This window comes from Papilio polytes, unplaced genomic scaffold (assembly GCF_000836215.1).
Source record: "Papilio polytes unplaced genomic scaffold, Ppol_1.0 DF820956.1, whole genome shotgun sequence".
NCBI classification, from domain to species: Eukaryota; Metazoa; Arthropoda; class Insecta; order Lepidoptera; family Papilionidae; genus Papilio; species Papilio polytes.
In genome coordinates, this window is record NW_013528248.1 from 1226573 (window position 1) to 1244904 (window position 18332).

Below are 18332 nucleotides of genomic sequence, written 5' to 3' on the forward strand. Positions count from 1 at the left end.
TATTATTAATTTCTCAAGGGACACCTTCGATACACGTGTATTCGTAAGATCGCTTCGATTATTCTCTTGTAATAACTTAATTAACACCAGACGCCACAAACACGTGGATTTTCTTATTAACTCGTCCTTATTACGTGTTAGAAATCCTATATTTCAAACGTTCATATTGTATGGTTGCAAATAATCATTTCTTATCATAGAATGTGGAAATAAAGACTTTTTTATACTACATATCGTTTCAAAGGTAAAATCGAATCCATATAATTATCTTATTATTGGTAATCTTACTAATATTATAAATGCGAAAGTTTAGATAGATGTTTGAGAGTTTGTAGCACCCTTTTCTTGTTAGTGTATCTGTAGAGATACATCAAATTTTTTTTTCTAAACATCTTGGGTCATCGAGGTTAAGTGCTATGAATATTAATTTGATATTCGAGAAAATAAAATTCTGCCAAGTTAAGGGTTAAATGCTGAATGGATCTCGATAAAATTTGGTATACATGTAGAAATTTTGTTTTTTTAATTTCATGCGAACGAATTCTTGGCAGAATACTAGTATACAATGTGATAAATTTTACTGGTTTATTGTTGCTTAACTCAATCGATTATTTTAATTTTAACGAGCATTTTTCATGAGGTTTAAAGGATCTGTTCCATATCATGGACATTGGGTTTCAGTCCAACTGTCGCTAACACAACCAATGTTACACTATAATAATACGAGTATGTCAAATAGGTAATATGTAAAATGATTTATTTTAAGAGTTAAGTCGATTAAGTAAATAAATAAAATAATGTTTAATCCTTGTCAACACTACAATTATGAATAATAAAAAAGTAATTAAACACAAAATAATGAGAAACGTAACTAATGTAATAAAAAAAAGAAATATTTAAAATTAGCGTTGCAATGCTGACTGGATTGGGTCCTCGCTCAGCTGTAAATGCTGGATGCTCCTATTGAAGTACCAGCGCTGATCGTCCGCGAGAACCCTTGGCATCATCCACACGATTATTACAGACGAGCTGTTGCCCGCGACTTCGTCAGCGTGGTAATAGAAAACATACAAACTATGTAAATTACAAAAAGCTACATATCCCTCGGGAACCGGACATTCCTCGGGGATGAAGCCCATGTGTACGCCAGACTTTGTTTTATATCTGTGCCAGTATTCAATAAGATATATTTAACCGTTGCAGAATTATCGAGTAAACGTTAAAAAACTAAATTAATAATTCCCACGGGAACCGTAACTATTGCCGGGATAAAAAGAAGCCTATGTGTTCTTCCAGACTATGCTCTAAACCTGTGCCAAATTTCATGGAGATCCGTCCAGCCGTTTAGGCTACAAACGCTAACAAACATCCATCCATCTATCTATCTATCCATCCATCCATCTAAACTTTCGTGTTTATAATATTAGTAAGATTACAGTAGTGTGTAAAAAAATATTATAACTGCATATGTCATTTAAGTCTTAATGTATGTTTTCCAACCAGTATTTCATCTACATTTCAGTATTAATAACAAAATACATACATTCCAAGTTGAAAGTTAGCAAACAATTTAAAAAAAAATCCTAATTTTCCCAATACAATATATAATATTCTTTCAACAAGCGGACATTGTTACTATAAGCGATTAATTTATTCATAGAGGTTTAATTTCGAAGTTTTTTTTTCATCATTGAATATATTTGCATGGTATTTAGCTCATGTCAGCTTCAGTAATTCTCGACGTAAAAATAAATTGGAGTTTTATGGTAATTAAAGGTTACAGATTAATATAACTCACACCAGTAACACAAAGAGGTAGGCAGAGACTGCTGGAGGCCCAACTATAGTCCCTTTTCCTTCCCACCCTTTTTCTCATAGGAATAGGATGGACAATAGGGTTAGCTTTTCGCCTGCGATTTGGTTTGAAATTTAAAAAAAAACAAGAGTAAGTAGCCTAAGTACTCCTCCAGACTATCCTCTACATCTATGCCAAATTACATCAAGATTAGCACTTTAGGCTACAAACTCTAACAAACATCCATTGATCTAAAAAGTAATATAGTCTCTGTCTATCCCAATGTATGGATTGAGTGTTTATATAGAGGGTTAAAAAATATGTATATATAAACAGCCTCGCCAGTAGCATTTCGACTAAAAAAACATGTCATCATACCAGTGGCTTATAAGTCATTTCGTCCTGTTCTGCTATGGTCAGGTTGGAATTAACTGGTTACAATTATTTTGTTATCAACGCCACATTGAGTTTTCCATAACCGCATTTAACCAGCTCTTTATATCGATTGCTAATTTATCACTTCATAGTAAGAATCGCTTTCCACTGTCTGTCTGTCTGTCCCTATGTATACTTAAAACTAAACTTCGCAACGGATTTTCATGTAGTTTTTTTTAATAGAGTATTTCAAAAGGAAGGTTTATAGTATATTAGTGAATCATCATCATCCACTTGCCCTTATCCCTTACGGAGTCGGCGCAGTCTGTGCTGCTCTTCCATATCTATTAGCCGTCATCTGAATCCACTCCTTTCTTACGCATATCCTCTGTCACACAATCCATCCATACTTTCTTCGGTATTCCTCTACCTTTGTAGCCATCCATTTCAATCTTCAATTCACACATTTCACATTCAATCTTAACACTTTCTGTTTTATGTAAATAAACACATTTTTGTTGTGTTGAATCCGTGCGAAGTCGGGGCGGGACTTTATTTACGTATAAGTTAAATATTTTAAATTGCAATGTTCGCATATTTAATGTAATCTTTAAATAGGGATGCTTGTCTGGATATATTTTATTAAAAAAAAAAAAAACTTTTTTTTTTTCAGGTAAATTTTTTGAAAAAACTTTAAGAACGGATTCAAAACCTACGATTTCCAGTCCCACTTCTATTAATGGTAATGTAATAAATGTATATTTTTTTGTTTGTTTTTTTTTTCATTTTTTGTATTGCATGCCATGAAACATGTTATTTTCGTTATTTAATATGTTTATTAAATTATTCGATAATGTATATCGCAATAAACTAATATTTGATTGCCGTTTTTCATTATTAAAATAATATATTGGGATGTTACATGGATGTAACATTTCTCAGATATTATCTGTCTATATTTTCAGCTGAATATCGTACTGACGTATTACATATTTCGACACATACGTGTACAAAATAATTGAAAACGGATACAAATATTACTCGCCCGAGTTTCTCTATGTCTGCATCAAGGTTTTGATTGATTTTTTTGATGTATTAAATATTGCGAAATATTTAAGACAACACGAAAAGGTTTCAGTAGCCTTGGAATGACGCATGTATGGAAAGGGTGCTATTGACGCACAGCCACCCTTGTTCACCTTCGAGCGCATTTGGAAAACCCCAGCTGATAATTGTACAATGCAATATCGCCACAAATACATTAAAGTTAAGGTGTTATTTTGAATGGTCTGTAATGGGAGCATCGTTTGCAAGCCTCAATTAGACATTGAGACTGTGTTAGGGTGTAGATACACTGGCTAAATTATTGCAATTTTTTATTTCGATCAATGGGAAAGCTGCTTTGATACTTTGTTTTAATTGTTTTAAAAACGGTTTGGAACTTGAAAAGTGAGTTATAGGCAGATTTTTGATGTTTTTTTGATTTAATGTACTTAAGAAATCTTTAGCTTGCGGATGCTTTGTTTGTCTACACCGTGGAAGTTTAGTGTGATTACAGCCTTATATTGCTTGATGTTTTCTTACTACGTTATAATTTATATCGTTAATTTGTAATTCACGAACAATTATATGAACATAGCCATTTTATTTCAAGATACATTTTTATTTAAGAAACAAAAGTCAAACTTGACTAAAATAAAGTATGTAGTAGTTTTTTAGTTTATCCGAAACAAATACAATATTAATTTCTTTATAATATAGACATATTAATAAACACTTTGGTATAAACATTGTATTTATGAAAAATTAACATGTTTTTAGGCACAAAAATAAAAAAAAATCTTTCTTTTTCCTCTGTATTTAAATTAAGTAGGTAATTCAGAATATTAGTTTAATTATTATTATTAATTAAAAAACCAATACATTAAGATTTTTGTCTATTTAAAGATATGCAAACCTTTCTGCAGTTTTACATGATAAATTAAAAAAATCCACGCACTGACGCACTGTTGATTAACGAGAAATGAGGTTATAATCTTGTAAATTTATTACAATTAAAAATGGCATAATTATATCGTTTATTTTTGTTAATGAATATTTCTATCGACACATAATTACTTTGACTATAGTAGTTTAAAATAAAACAAAATAAAACTTCCTTGTCATTAGCGGTCAAGAACATAAACTACGAGGTCCGACACAAGGGCGCCACATTCTTAACCTAGCATACTAATATTTTTATTGGACCAGCGCGAAGACCTATTTGTGTTTCAAACTTTGAATCTCCAAATCTTAACATACGAAAATCAACCTAAACTGAATCAGTTAAAGTTTATTATCTTCTGTATTCGTGTTTCAATTAGGAAATTTAAAAATAAAATATGTTGAATATTTTTTGTGCGTAAAAAAAAATCATTCTCTTGCAAACCAGTTCTCACCGGTTCTCAGAATTTATGAATAAAATTATGTTACAGTAGACTTTATGATTGGGAGATAAGGTTGTTTATTTCTGAAGAGGGATTTCAAATTGTTTTTAAAATATTCTCTCGTAAAATAATATGTTTTGATAATTTAAAGATTGCTTTTTTCATTCTCTTCATGTTATAGTAGTCACCATTTTTGTATAAATTTACATAATTACGAATCGGTTACAATATTTTCAATGATACTTTTAGTTAACCAACTAAATGTATTGTTTTATTGAAAAAAAACTGCAAAATGCGTGACATCAATAATTACTACATCATAATAAAAAAAAAACTTAAATTAATATAAACAGTGCTACTAAACAAACTGTTTAGTAGCACAACTGCCATTCAACAATGGCTGAAACATTAGACAATCGCAGAACAGTTGTGCGATAGTGTAGGCGTATTATAGATATAGCGGCCGAAATATAATAAAACGAGCTGTTGCCCGCGACTTCGTCCGCGTGGTATTAGAAAACATACGAACTATATAAATTACAAAAAACTACGTATCCCTCGGGGATGAAGCTCATCCCATGTGTACTCCAGACTTTGTTTTATATCTGTGCCAAATTTCATTAAGATATGTTGAACCGTTGCAGAATGATCATGTAAACATTAAAAAACTAAAATGAATCATACAGGAACCGTAACTATTCCCGGGATAAAAAGTAATCTATGTGTTCTTCCAGACTATACTCTAAACTTGTGCCAAATTTCATGGAGATCCGTTCAGCCGTTTGGGCTACAAACGCTAACAAACATCCATCCATCCATCCATCTAAACTTTCGCATTTATAATATTAGTAAGAAGTAAAATTAATTAATTTAACAAAAAGTGAGCCAGACCGTGTTATAAGGCAACTTGTATGCAACACCGGTACCGGTGTGAGCCGGTTTTGTCGTGGTCACGTGTACAGCCGCGTGGTGAAAATTTGTTTTAATGCGTTCTTAATTTACTTATATATATAATAACTAGCTTTTGCTCGCGACTCCGTCCGTGTGGAATTAAAAAAAAAACTAAGTAGCCTATGTGTTCTTCCAGACTATCCTCTACATCAATGCGAAATTTCATCAAGATCCGTTCAGTCGTTTAGGCTACAAACTCTAACAAACATCCATCCATCTAAACTTTCGCATTTATAATATTAGTAAGATTAGTAAGATAGTTTTTTACCGCGATTCCGTTTGCGAAAAAAATTGTAAGCGTATATTTTCATAATATGATCTACATTTATTCCAAATTAGCTGTTCGTGATTTCGGCCGCGCGAAAAAAAAAACAGCTTGTGTTACTCACTGAAAACAAAGATTTTTAATGGTGAAAGATTTTTTTTTAAATCAGCCAAATAGATTTTGAGTTATTACAATACATGCAAAAAATACAAAACTACTTTTACCTTTTATCAGTTGAGCGGTTCTAAAAATAATAACAAACATCCATTTTAAACTTTATACCCAAGGAAGTGATAGGAAGGAGAAATAGGAAATGTCTCTTTTCTGTCCATTGAACGAAGACTTACAAAATAAAATGCTTGCAAATTCTAGACGGCTATCGTAGTACTGAATATAACATCAAGATAAGCAATTTTCGATTTGTGCTATATTGGCAGAATAACATCCATTCATATGCTAACGATTCAAAACAAATTAAAAAAAAAACATAGAATATTTCGCACAGTGTTTTCGTCTTTGAAGTTTAATGACTTCTTTATTAGGCAATTATTCGCAAGATAAGATTTGTATATTATTTACAATCTCACAAAGAAACGGAGAGAAACATATTTCATATTTGAGTAAATTAGTGTATTGCAGTAAACAGAGCATTTTTTTGCATGTTTATTATATGTAAAGGTAACTAGAAACTCATTTTATAAGCGATATTTCGCGACTGGCAATGAAAGTTTACCTCAATATGTAAAGTTCAAGGATTTTATGACCATTCATGTGGGTTTCTGACGGCCCCGGCTGATGGAAGACGTCAGCAGTACTTTGCAGTATCCATTTGGAGCTGATTCTGAAACTCGATTTCACCCGCCGGAATCACACCTTTTGAGTACATTTTACTATGTATGTTCCAATTATTTTTTTTTTAATAACGTAAAGTGGCAAACGGGCAAGCGGCCACCTGAATCCGCCAAAATGGCGAAGCGATCGCTGCCCATAGACATCCGCGATCACAGATGCGTTGCCTTCTCTTATTCGACGGAGGAGGAGACGCACATAAAGAGGACATTTCCCCTTCCTATGCATCTCCTCTACCGTCAAATCCAGTTCCCACCCTCTCCTTATAAGAAAAGGGTGGTAATGAGAAAGGGACTTAAATTAGGCCTTTATTATTATTATTAAGCATTGGATTATTCTTAGACATTTATAAATACAGTATTTTTATCATCATCACCTTTTTAATTGAAATGTCTAATATACCACCTCCTAGTGGCTCGGAGCCTACCCTTAGGGTGACTATTGACTTCACACATATCTTTGGTGTTCTTCGCCGTTAAGTGCAGACGCAACACGATGTTTTTCGTCACCGTAAGAACGTCGAATAAATTATGTAAGATTAAATTTTAAAATCACATTGGTACCTGGTGGGATTCGAACCTAGGACCTGTAGATTACAAGTCAAATGCTTACATCCCTGAGCCACCGACGACTTATGTGTTTTTATGTTTAATTGTAATTCCTGCAACCAGTTACAAAAAGCGCACCGATCTGCGTCACAGTTAGCCTTTCCGCGTTCAGTTAAATACTATGTAAACTGGTTAAATTGATTGCTCTGTGAATTCGTTACATTGTTGTATAGTCTCTAAATATTTATATTAAAGAACTAGCTGTTCCCGCGCGGCTTCATCCGCATGAAACTAAGAAAATTTTATTTTATTGTATACATTTGTCAAATTATCAATAGCAAATGTCAAACTCACATGACATGACACACCTTGGCAATCTTGTTTCCTTGATGTTGGCAGCAACTTATGGTCTCTTTCCCACATTAGGGTTTTTATCCAAAATATTTACCCCCTAAGTTTAATGGCGTGAAAATATATAAAAAAATAATTATTCAAAAACATGTAATTGCGGACATCTTAGGCAACAAAGAAGTGTGTGTTTACGCTTTATTATAATAGTATAGATAGTGTAGATGACAATTATTTTTTGCGGAACGCCAGCTTTTTTAAGTAATAAATTGACATATGAATATGCCTGAACAATTTTTATTTATTCACCATAAGCGATCCGCTCTAGCTTCTTTGGCGACAAGGAATGTACTTCTCTTATCTTTTCTGATAATCCATACCCTTCCTGTTGTTGTAAAATATAGTCTATGTTACTCAATCATAATGTTTTCTAATGGTGAAAGAATTTTTAAAATCGATTCAGTAGTTTCGGAGACTCAAAGAATATTATAATAAGTTATTAATAAATCAGTTTATGAAAATATAGATATTGTGTTATAAAATCCATATAAAACATGAGAAATCTCACATTATTTTAAAAGAAAAATATTTAATTCCGCTTTTAAAGTAAGAATAGATCCGGCTCTTGTCAAGGGAAAGTAGGAAAATCCTGTATAAGGTTTATTCCACGGACATGTCTAAAAATAACCTCTGCGGCAGACAGGGTGAGGCTACCGGGTGTTCTGAAACTATGACAACCTTTACAGACTAGTTGGTAGATACGTCACCGGCATATCGAGAATCCGGACTATTTCTAATTTGTCTAGGCAATAAATAGAATCGACGAAACGCATAACGAATTAAAACGTCACAATTTAACTGTGGCAAGAAGATAACTGATCATTTAATTATTGAAATTAAAAATCTAATTTTTGAAGTTACAGAGGTTTTTTTACATTTCAATAAAAAAGGTTTCGATGCTGTTATTGTGGGGATTTCTGATGACGCGCTGTAGAAGCTATAGTCGACACGCTCACAAAGAGTGCAACGACCGCTGTGGTACAAACTATGCATCGTTTGCGATGACCACTTTACTAGTATACATGCTACACTAATCTCACTCTTATTACTAAAGTAGTAAGAGTTGTATTTGAATGTAATTCAGTTGATTTGTGCGAAAGGCGTCGCTTTAAGAGTCGCCTCCTATGTCCTCAATCAATCTTAGTTTGACATTACGTATTATGTATTTCTTGTATTTAATGTCTAAACGTATCTATGTAAAATCTTTATCGTTCGCCTCGCCAAAACTTTCCAAATTGTTTTTGTGGTTATTGTAGCAGAGTTGTTGTTTTAATAGTGGTATAGCCCGCTTTAACATCTTCGCACGAATGGGCCGGCTCGCCCGGTGCAATACCACGACCACACAGAAAACAGACGTGAAGTGGAAGCAATTCCGCGTTTCATCTAATGAGTGTGGGGCCGGAGGCCTAATTTTAGTCCCTTTCCCTTTCCACCCTTTTCTTAAGAGGAAAGGATGGGAAGGAAAAGTGGATTTGACGGTGTAGGAGACGCATGGGAAGGGGAAATGTCCTCTTTATGTGCGTCTCCTCCTCCGTCAATAAGGGGAGGCAATGCATCTGCAATTGCGGATGTCTATGGGCAGCGATCGCTTTCCATTTCGGTGGATTCAGGTGGCCGCTTGCTCGTTTGCCACCTTATACTATAAAAAAAGTTGTAGGAGAGATGAATCGCATGTAACAAGGAGAAAGTTGGTTATGAGTGTTGAGGTACACCGGTAGACGTAGCCCTAGAAAGAGGGATGGATTGCGTAAAAGGTGACACGATCAAGAAGGGAGTGGACTGAGATGACGTATGATACAGTTATATGGAGGACTAAATTCTGTTGCGCCACTACGGGAGTAGTATAAGGAGGAAGATGATGTGTTGGCAATGAAAACGCTCGGAAAGTATCGAGAACACTTAAACCATATTAACATAAAATATGAAGTCTCTCTGAAGTAATGATTGATATTATTCACTCCCTAGTTACCAGATACCCGGCAACAAGTCAGGGTGTAACTAAGGGGTGAGGGGGAGGCTTGAGGCAGTGGGTGACAAGACACGGTATCCAATTTACCGTTATCACTTCTTTAATTTAATTTATTATCTACCAGTTAATTAAAATTATTTTCCGTAATTTGTTATGTCAAAAAGACATCTCAGTAATACTAGGTGTTCCCCGCGACTTTGTCTGCGTAGACATTGAAAAGGCATTAATTGTTCTGAAATAAAAATATTTTCTTTAAAACTTTCATCGCTTACTTCTTTATATTATTTACTTATTTTGTATATATTGTTATGTATTTGAGTTTACCGTTTACTACCTTATAATAGCTTGTTCCTTTCGCCGGTTAGGTAAATAAAAATATTGTTTTTTATTTACCTAACCGGTAAATAAAAATCAAAAGACATTGGTCTTAGCAATTCTAACGTAAACATTTTCTATTACAAATATAATGTACACATTTATTATTTATTATCAAATACATATCAAACATTTCTTTGATATTGCTGCGAAGTAAAAGAAATTATTATCCCGTTTCTATTTCCTTTAGCAGATTTATTTCTTACTAGCTGTTGCCCTCGACTTCGTCACCACAATATTAAGATAAAAAAAGTAGCCTATAGACAAAAGTAAGGCGAGTATTTACTTATCTCGTTATTGTAACCAAAATACAATACAATAGATAAGTGTTGATTACACATCGAATACAGACTCGATATCTCGATATCTCGGCTAGAAATCGATGTCTAGTGGTGCACAGTATTGCGTGACGTCACAAGGTCGTTGCACCCGCACTTCATTCGCTGCCAGTGATACAAGTTGCAATTTGTTTTTGTAGAAACAATACTGATAGTGCCAGCAAACATCATATAATCATATAACTCATGTATGTCATATAAATCATATGAATATTATAAATGCGAAAGTTACGATGGATGGATGGATGTTTGTTAGCGTTTGTAGCCTAAACGGCTGAACGGATCTCCATGAAATTTGGCACAGGTTTCGAGCATAGTCTAGAAGAACACATAGGCTACTTTTTATCCCGGGAATAGTTACGGCTCCCGTGGGATTCATTTATTTAGTTTTTTAATGTTTACTCGACCATTCTGCAATGGTTTAACATATTTAATTGAAATTTGGCACAGATATAAAACAAAGTCTGGTGTACACATGGGATAAGGTTCATCCCCGAGAAATGTCCGGTTCGCGTGGGATATGTAGCTTTTTGTTATTTATATAGTTCGTATGTTTTCTAATACCACACGAACGCGCGGGTTAGTTGATAATAATCGTAGAAAGATAAGATCAAAATGCACAATATAATTTTTACGTCTAGACTTGTATTTTATATCTAGCAGCTACGCAACATCGAGTAAATGTATTCTTTAACGTCATCATAAGATTATATTAATGTTGAAACGTTCGATAATTGTACTAGTATTGTTATTGTAATTGATCTAACTGGAATATAAATAACAACTTCATATTACTTTATTGATTTTACACTAGAAATCAGCACCAGCTCGATCACTGACGGACAGTTAAAAAAATACATACAGACGACTTGAGTACCTCCTTGTCGTCCGCCACTTCATCTGCGTGGTATTAGAAAACAAACTATGTAAACAACATAAAACTACGAGTCCGAAACCAGGCATTTTCGGAGATAAACCTTATCCCATGTGTACTCCAGACTTTGTTTCATATCTGTGCCAAAATTCAATAAGATATGTTGATCCGTCGCAGAATTATCGAGTAAACATTAAAATACAAAATTAATGCATCCCACGGGAACCGAAACTATTTCCGGGCTTAAAAATAACCTATGTGTTCTTCCAGACTACGCTCTACATAGGCTCTCCGTTTAAGCTACAAACTCTAACATCTATCCATCTAAACTTTCGCATTTATAATATTAGTATGACGTTTGAGGTACGCATGTTACTGTAAATAAAGGTTTCGACCGTATAATAAAAGTTCAAACGACAAATAATTAATTTCAGGTATCGTAGTTCAATATTTCTGTCTTCAGAAACATGGGTTTGGTCTACACGAACAATAACAAACAAGAACCGTCAGTAGCGGTCGCCTTTACAAACATCGTAGATCGACGTTTATCGCCGTAGGGTCCTGGGTTCAACAGTCGATGGACGGCAAATTGCAACGGCCCAGATCGCGTGTACGTAATGATCCCTCCTCCCCTTACCTCCATAAAGACCTGTCGCTTAAGATAGACAGAGATGATAAACATTTTGGCATTTGCAAACAGTCCAATGGTTTGACATCTGAAGAGAAAAATTGCGATAGCTTTCCACACGTTGAAGAACAAAGATCCTTTAATTTATGGAGTCATGGTCACAATGGTACAGAAAACGATTATAGAAATAAATCTCGATTATCATCTCGATCAGATGTAGAGATTAGTTTCACACAAGGGCAGAACAGTTCAACAATCCAGTACTGCTGCAAACGCACTGTCAATAGCTTAGATTTTACAATAGCACTGTCTATTGTTTTGCCCTCGTGTGAAACAATCATAATTCTCGAATCTGCATTAACTGCCGCTCGTAATGAAGTCGAGCAGTAAAACGATCGTAAATCGACTCCCGATGTTTGCTTGTTTTATTGCCTCATTATCATTCCTGCGTATTTCTTACAACTTCATGTCATTTTGATGCGTACGTTTATGGTGTTAGAGACATTTACTACAAGTATTTTAAAGTTAAATAATCCGATTACTTTTTCTTATTACATTGTTGTTATTTCCTAGTTGAAAGAAAACCAGTATTATCTAATTTAAGCGTGGTGGTATCACTCAAGTCATACTTTGTTAATGTAAACAATATGCTGTGATAAGAGCTCGCTAGCCACAGCTGATCGACTGCTAGCTGGTTATAAAATGCGTTTGTTTGTACAATAATAATTCCTATAACTACTCTTCAGTATTTTAATAATAATTGTTATTTCTTCTACAAGAGAAATATATGGAAATGTATGTGTATAGATATCTTTCAAAGACAATATACACATCTCTCTTCTGGCATAACCTATAAGTTAATGAGGGATTTTTGTATGTTATTTTTTTAATTTTGTCACTCTATGACATTTCGTTTGAAGTATTAGCATATTTGAAGAATTTAATCTAGATTATGTATGTTATATTCTCTCGTTGTATAATTTAGTAGCAAAAAATCGATTAAATTAATTAAATAGTGTTCATAGTGATGTAAAGATTGAACAAAACTGAGATATCTTGAGCTAATGTCCGAATAACGAGCGACTAATCGTTTCGTAATCGCTGGGCCCTAATGGCGGCCGCACCTGCACGCATGGCTATGAGGCAGATAAAATGCTGCTTCCTAAAAACTTTATAAGAATCATAAAATACGTGCACTTTTGCTGAAACATGAAACACATATTGTTGATTTAATTATTTGAATTGAGAGCGTTAAAATATAAAATTAGAGACATGTAAACTTTTGTCTCATAATTGCATAAGATTCTACATACATGATTGTATGAAAACATGTGTTTCATCTCGCTTATTCTACACGAAAAGACAGAGATAGAAATACGTTTAATACAAATTTTATAGCAATGAAAACTATTAACAATCTTTATACATGTAAAAGTGCACCGTCACGCAACATGCGGTCGTCATTAATTCTGTAAGCATCAGCGTCACATTGTATACGTTACATCGTAACAATACCGTGTAACCGATCGCCTTGCAATGCCATTCATAATTTATTAGTTCTGATTGTTTGTGTTCACAGTCGTAATCTAAACATATGGTATTATAACCTTGTTACTGTTGATATGAGAGCGTATATTAACGGAAAATACAGTCATAAAAAGTTTCGGGTTTTAATTATTCATTGTTATTTAATAATAATTATTAGGAGTATATTTGGATTGTTATATTTGACGGTGGAATAGGACACCTTGAACGTTATTACGTAATTTTCTTTGAAGTATATTTTGTCTTTGAATTATTTCTGTCCTTTGAAGTATAGATCCTCGGATTTTAAGGGCCGCGGTAAAATATCCATTTCACTTGTTTCTTGACGGTTTCTGTGTAACATTTGAACGGGAATGCGGATACCTGTCTGTTTTCTAAGCGTCATATTATTAATTAAACTTTCATATTGTCTTCGGGGAATAATAAGACAATTTTATAGCCCTCGAGGGTTTTGTTACCAAAAAGTCAGACTATTACCGAGAAACGTTCATTATATTATAAATTGATTTAGAAAAAAAATCATAACTTCGCTTTTATCTTTTTACATCAATATTTGTATGACTTTGTCAATTATAAAACGTTTCTGTTTTTTCACTAGTTCTGTATACCTATGCAAGGTTTTATTATATTTATTGCTTAAGTAAAAAATTACACAATTAAAGAAATTAAACGTATTACGTAATTAAAAAAAATAGAAATAAGAAATCTAAATGACATATTAATAATGAATTTATCTATTAAATGTAGACAATATTTTGGTAAATAGAGGAGCAGCATTTTAGGCGCCCCGGCGCCGCGTCTGTCACGAGGCCGCCGCGTGTTATTTCAGATATCATTTAAAAAAGAAGAATAATTTTAGTTGATTCGTTATTTTGTGATAATAATCGAGTTAATAGTAAAAATTTAAAATACAAAGCATTTAATTATTATAATTATAATTGTACGAGAGACATTATATACTTGAAATTCCACTTTTGTTCCATGTATGATGGAATTAATTAATCTACTACTTAATTCTACTTCTCAAAAGTTTAATATAAGGTGTCTTATGTCCATAACTCCTATCCACAGATATAAACTCACAATATATATTATACTAGCTGTTGCCTGCGACTTCGTCCACGCAATATTAACGTAAAAAGTAACCTATAATATGCACGTCTATGTCAGCTACCCTTCAGTGAAAGTCTGGTCTAAATCTGCCTAGCCCTTTCTGAAATCAACCGATACAAACGGAGCAGACAGACAGACAAAAAAATTAAATACGCAAAACGCAAATGCATTATCTTTCCGAAGTCTGTTTTTTTTTAAATTTACAAACAGACTCTTCAATTTTATAATATGTATAGATTAATTGAATACAACGAAGTAACCAATCGTTCTTTTGCGTATTTTCTTCCAAGACCTGTTTTTGTTTTTACAGTCTTCTGCGCTTTTTGTTTATACGTAGATTACTACGATTGGATTTCCCAAACACTGAATTATGTTTTTTTACCGAACCCAATTGTAAAGCTTTGTATCCACAATGAATGCGCGAACTATAGACTATAGAAATTTACATAAAAGCCAGAATGTGCGTCAGTGTGGTGAATTATCTTCATTTATAATAATTGTGTCTTAAATAAGTTAATTAACTCTTCTACTGTCCTTCAGTACGTATAGTTTTCATGTTTAGATTACTCCGGGGCGTATAAATATTAACAAAACTCTCTGACTTGTTTGAAGCTAAACTGATCATTCTCTAAGACAATTTATTTTAATCTAAATCTATCAAAAGAAATATTCCAGATTTCAGGAAGATGATGTATTTGCGTTGCTGATAACGAAAATCGCATTTAAAATTTTTTTTTCTGTCTGTCCACAAGCCGCGTTTGTTCCGGGTAATCTGCGAAACAGCTAGGCCGATTTTACTGGACTTTTACTGGAGGGTAGCTGATATAGACGGGCATATAGGCTTTTTTATCTTAGTATTTCGTGGATGAAGTCGCAGACAACAGCTAGTTAGTAATAAACTCCGTGTAACCTTTTCTAACTAGTGTCAAGAACAAAATTAGTACCGTGCTGTAGAATTGGCGCAACTTTAGATTATCGGCATAAACGTCACGTCCCTAGCTGACAGCTGTCAATGTCACTAGAAGTATGGATGGATTGGCGCGCAACCTGAGTCCTGACGAGAAGTATTGCTCTGAGTTTAAAGTGACAGTATCAATTAAATAAGTTGTCTAAAACTAGTGATATTTTGTGTTTAATAATTTTCGCCTTAACGGCGCTATTAATAGCATGTAGACCTACAAAATATCTGTATCTGAAACTAAATTCTTATCACTCACTAATGGCGTTAGTGTAATATTCTATGTCCATGTGTTTCTCATAATATCTGACAGAACTAATAGCGCAGGCACCAGGCTATAGTGTGTCTAAATAATTTAGATTAATTTGACAATTCATTTCAAATTTAGTAGGGATGGGTTGTGTAATATCAGTCATGAATCTTATCGATTTTCGATTGTTATTCTTATAGAAGTTGAAATCGATAGATTTATAATTATAACTTATGAATTTAAAAAAAACACTGTTTTCTCAAATTAGTAATGACCATAGCAAATAATGAAGGTAAATAAATGTTTATTACTACTACAGCCGTACGTAATCGAATTTGATTTCAATATTATTTCTGTCATCGCTAAATTCTCTACACTATAATCAAAACTTGAATTGTCCTATAAATTAGTTAATAAGAAAATAATAATTTTAGTCGAGTTCGATAATTATTTAAACAGAATATCGATAGTTCCAAATTGTTCGCTATGAGTGTTTGTTTCGTCACTACGATACCTGTCTATTAAGTATGGCATTTACCTTCATAGAAATTGAATTCGATATTTTATATACGTCATTTATCAAACTAATCTATTTTATTTAGACAAACTATAGCTATTATTTCACTAAAAGTCAAAATCAGCTATACATCGTGTAACTGTAGAAAGGAATAGGCTGTAAATAGTGCTAGTAAGGGCAGGTAAAGTCGATCGCGCAGTGTAGTGTACACAGCTCGGTTGCGGGTGTAAACTGGGTCAGGGAGACACCAAGGTCTGTTTATCGTGGGCTAAGCGACGATGCGATATTGTTTCTTAGCGATTAAACGCAGTGGCATCGTGTATTGGTTTTATTAGAAGAAAATTAATTACACTGGTCTGTATAAATGGATAGGGAATGTCTTTTTTACCATTTTTAACACAATTATTAGTTTGAATGCTCACCAAGGCTATCAATTGTAATCGTCAGCACCAAAATGGCGAATCAAATAGGCACAAACTATTTTTGAAATTAATATAATATCGATAGAACATAGAACCGAAATTAACGAAATCAAGGTAATTTTAATATTGTCTATTTTGAGTGTCTACTATGAAAAGTGAAATAGTTCTACATAATACTCCGCCCTTTTGTTACCACACGAGAAATAGAAAGTGGGTTTATTAATGTAAATGAGTTTTCGTAAAAACATATACGTTGCAACTGCTATATTCTGTTTGAATTTGGATTACAAATGTAACGGACGAACTAATTGGCGCTTATTGAACGTTATTTGAAATCACGTAAGCTTAACGTTGTTTTTTATTTTTTTTTTAAATTAGATGCAGCTGAAATACTGCAAACCATGTTGAATATGCTATTTGGTACTAAGTATTAAGTTGCTTTTTACTATATTTTTAATACTATTTACGACAGCATTAAGTTAAAGTATAAACTTAACCTAACCAATTAACCAAAGATTTTATTTCTCTATAAGAGTAATACAAAAATTTTCCAAAGTTTTTATGACTTTTTAAATTTATATAATTAATGTTTATTGAAGTACATAAGTGACAAATCTGAAAGCAAACTATCGCACAACTGTTTAGTCTTGCTTTGATCCAGTTTATATGGAGGTGCGTACACAACTCGATTATTAATTATGCAACTAAACAATCGAATTGTCTAACAATCGACAATCGTAAAACAGTGCGAGAGTTCAGTCATAGATGTGCTCAACGCGAACTAGGTCGAGTAGTAATGCAGTTGTGGCGCCACCTATAGAATAGAGACGTCGATGGCATTAAGCAAATACGAAACATTGTAGGCGTGCACCGGCACGAGGACGTTGCACGCGGTACTCCAGATAACTGAATTGTTCAACATTTTTATTTGCGCTTCATCTATTTGGGTCGCAAGGGTGACCATGGTACTATGTTCTATAGGATTTTTTTCATGTTACTGTTAGCTTACACTAATGAAACACGTGGGCAAAGGTATTGTATCATTATTATCTTTGTAAAAATAATAAGTTTTATAAAAAATATGTTTTTGTTTATGTGTTTGCAGTGAGATTAAACAATTTTTTTTAAGTATCACATCTTTCACGTGTTAAGTTATTGAAATTAATTAAGTTATACGTTACAGCTTGTTGACTGGTATGTCTCGTTACAGGAAATCGGATATTCCTCCAGAGTTGCTCGTCTCACGTCTTTCGAGAGATCGTAAGTCGGCCGCTAAGCTTTTCACTATTTATTACATTGTTTCTTTTGTAACTCAATGTCATAAATATAGAAAAATAAAAAAAAATCGTTCATGATTTTTGGTAAATAAACTACGCTACAAATTATTTAAAAAAATCGAAATAGTTATTTCTTTACCAAAACTACTATTTAGACCATGTTTAAATTTAGATTTTTAACAAAATAATCTATAGTAAAGGATTTCAACTATAACGCAATGTTTTGGTCCTGTTACTTGCAACAATATGGTTACCATAGCCGCGGCAGGCGTCAATAATCCGCGGGCGTAATTTGCGCCATTTAATGTTGAAATTACAACCGTCATTAAGCCGCACTGATTATTTTGTGACGACGCGTGTTATTAGCGTGCGTTCGCACGGGCAGACTTTGTACGCCGCGGTAAAGTTCAAGGTCAGCAGACTTTTTACGCCCACGAGATAGGTGTTCG

General features: G+C 33.5%; 1 protein-coding gene across 1 annotated transcript in view; it reads left to right on the top strand.

Annotated features, from left to right (window-relative positions):
• The window catches only part of LOC106109950 (nuclear factor of activated T-cells, cytoplasmic 2), a gene marked incomplete at its 3' end in the record, with an annotated part of 70440 nt that overhangs the window by 26734 nt on the left and 25374 nt on the right, over positions 1-18332 (top strand). Inside the window, exon 2 of the mRNA XM_013291607.1 lies at positions 17817-17866. Within this exon, the coding sequence (XP_013147061.1) occupies positions 17817-17866 (50 nt within the window). The remainder of the gene's footprint in view (positions 1-17816; positions 17867-18332) is intronic.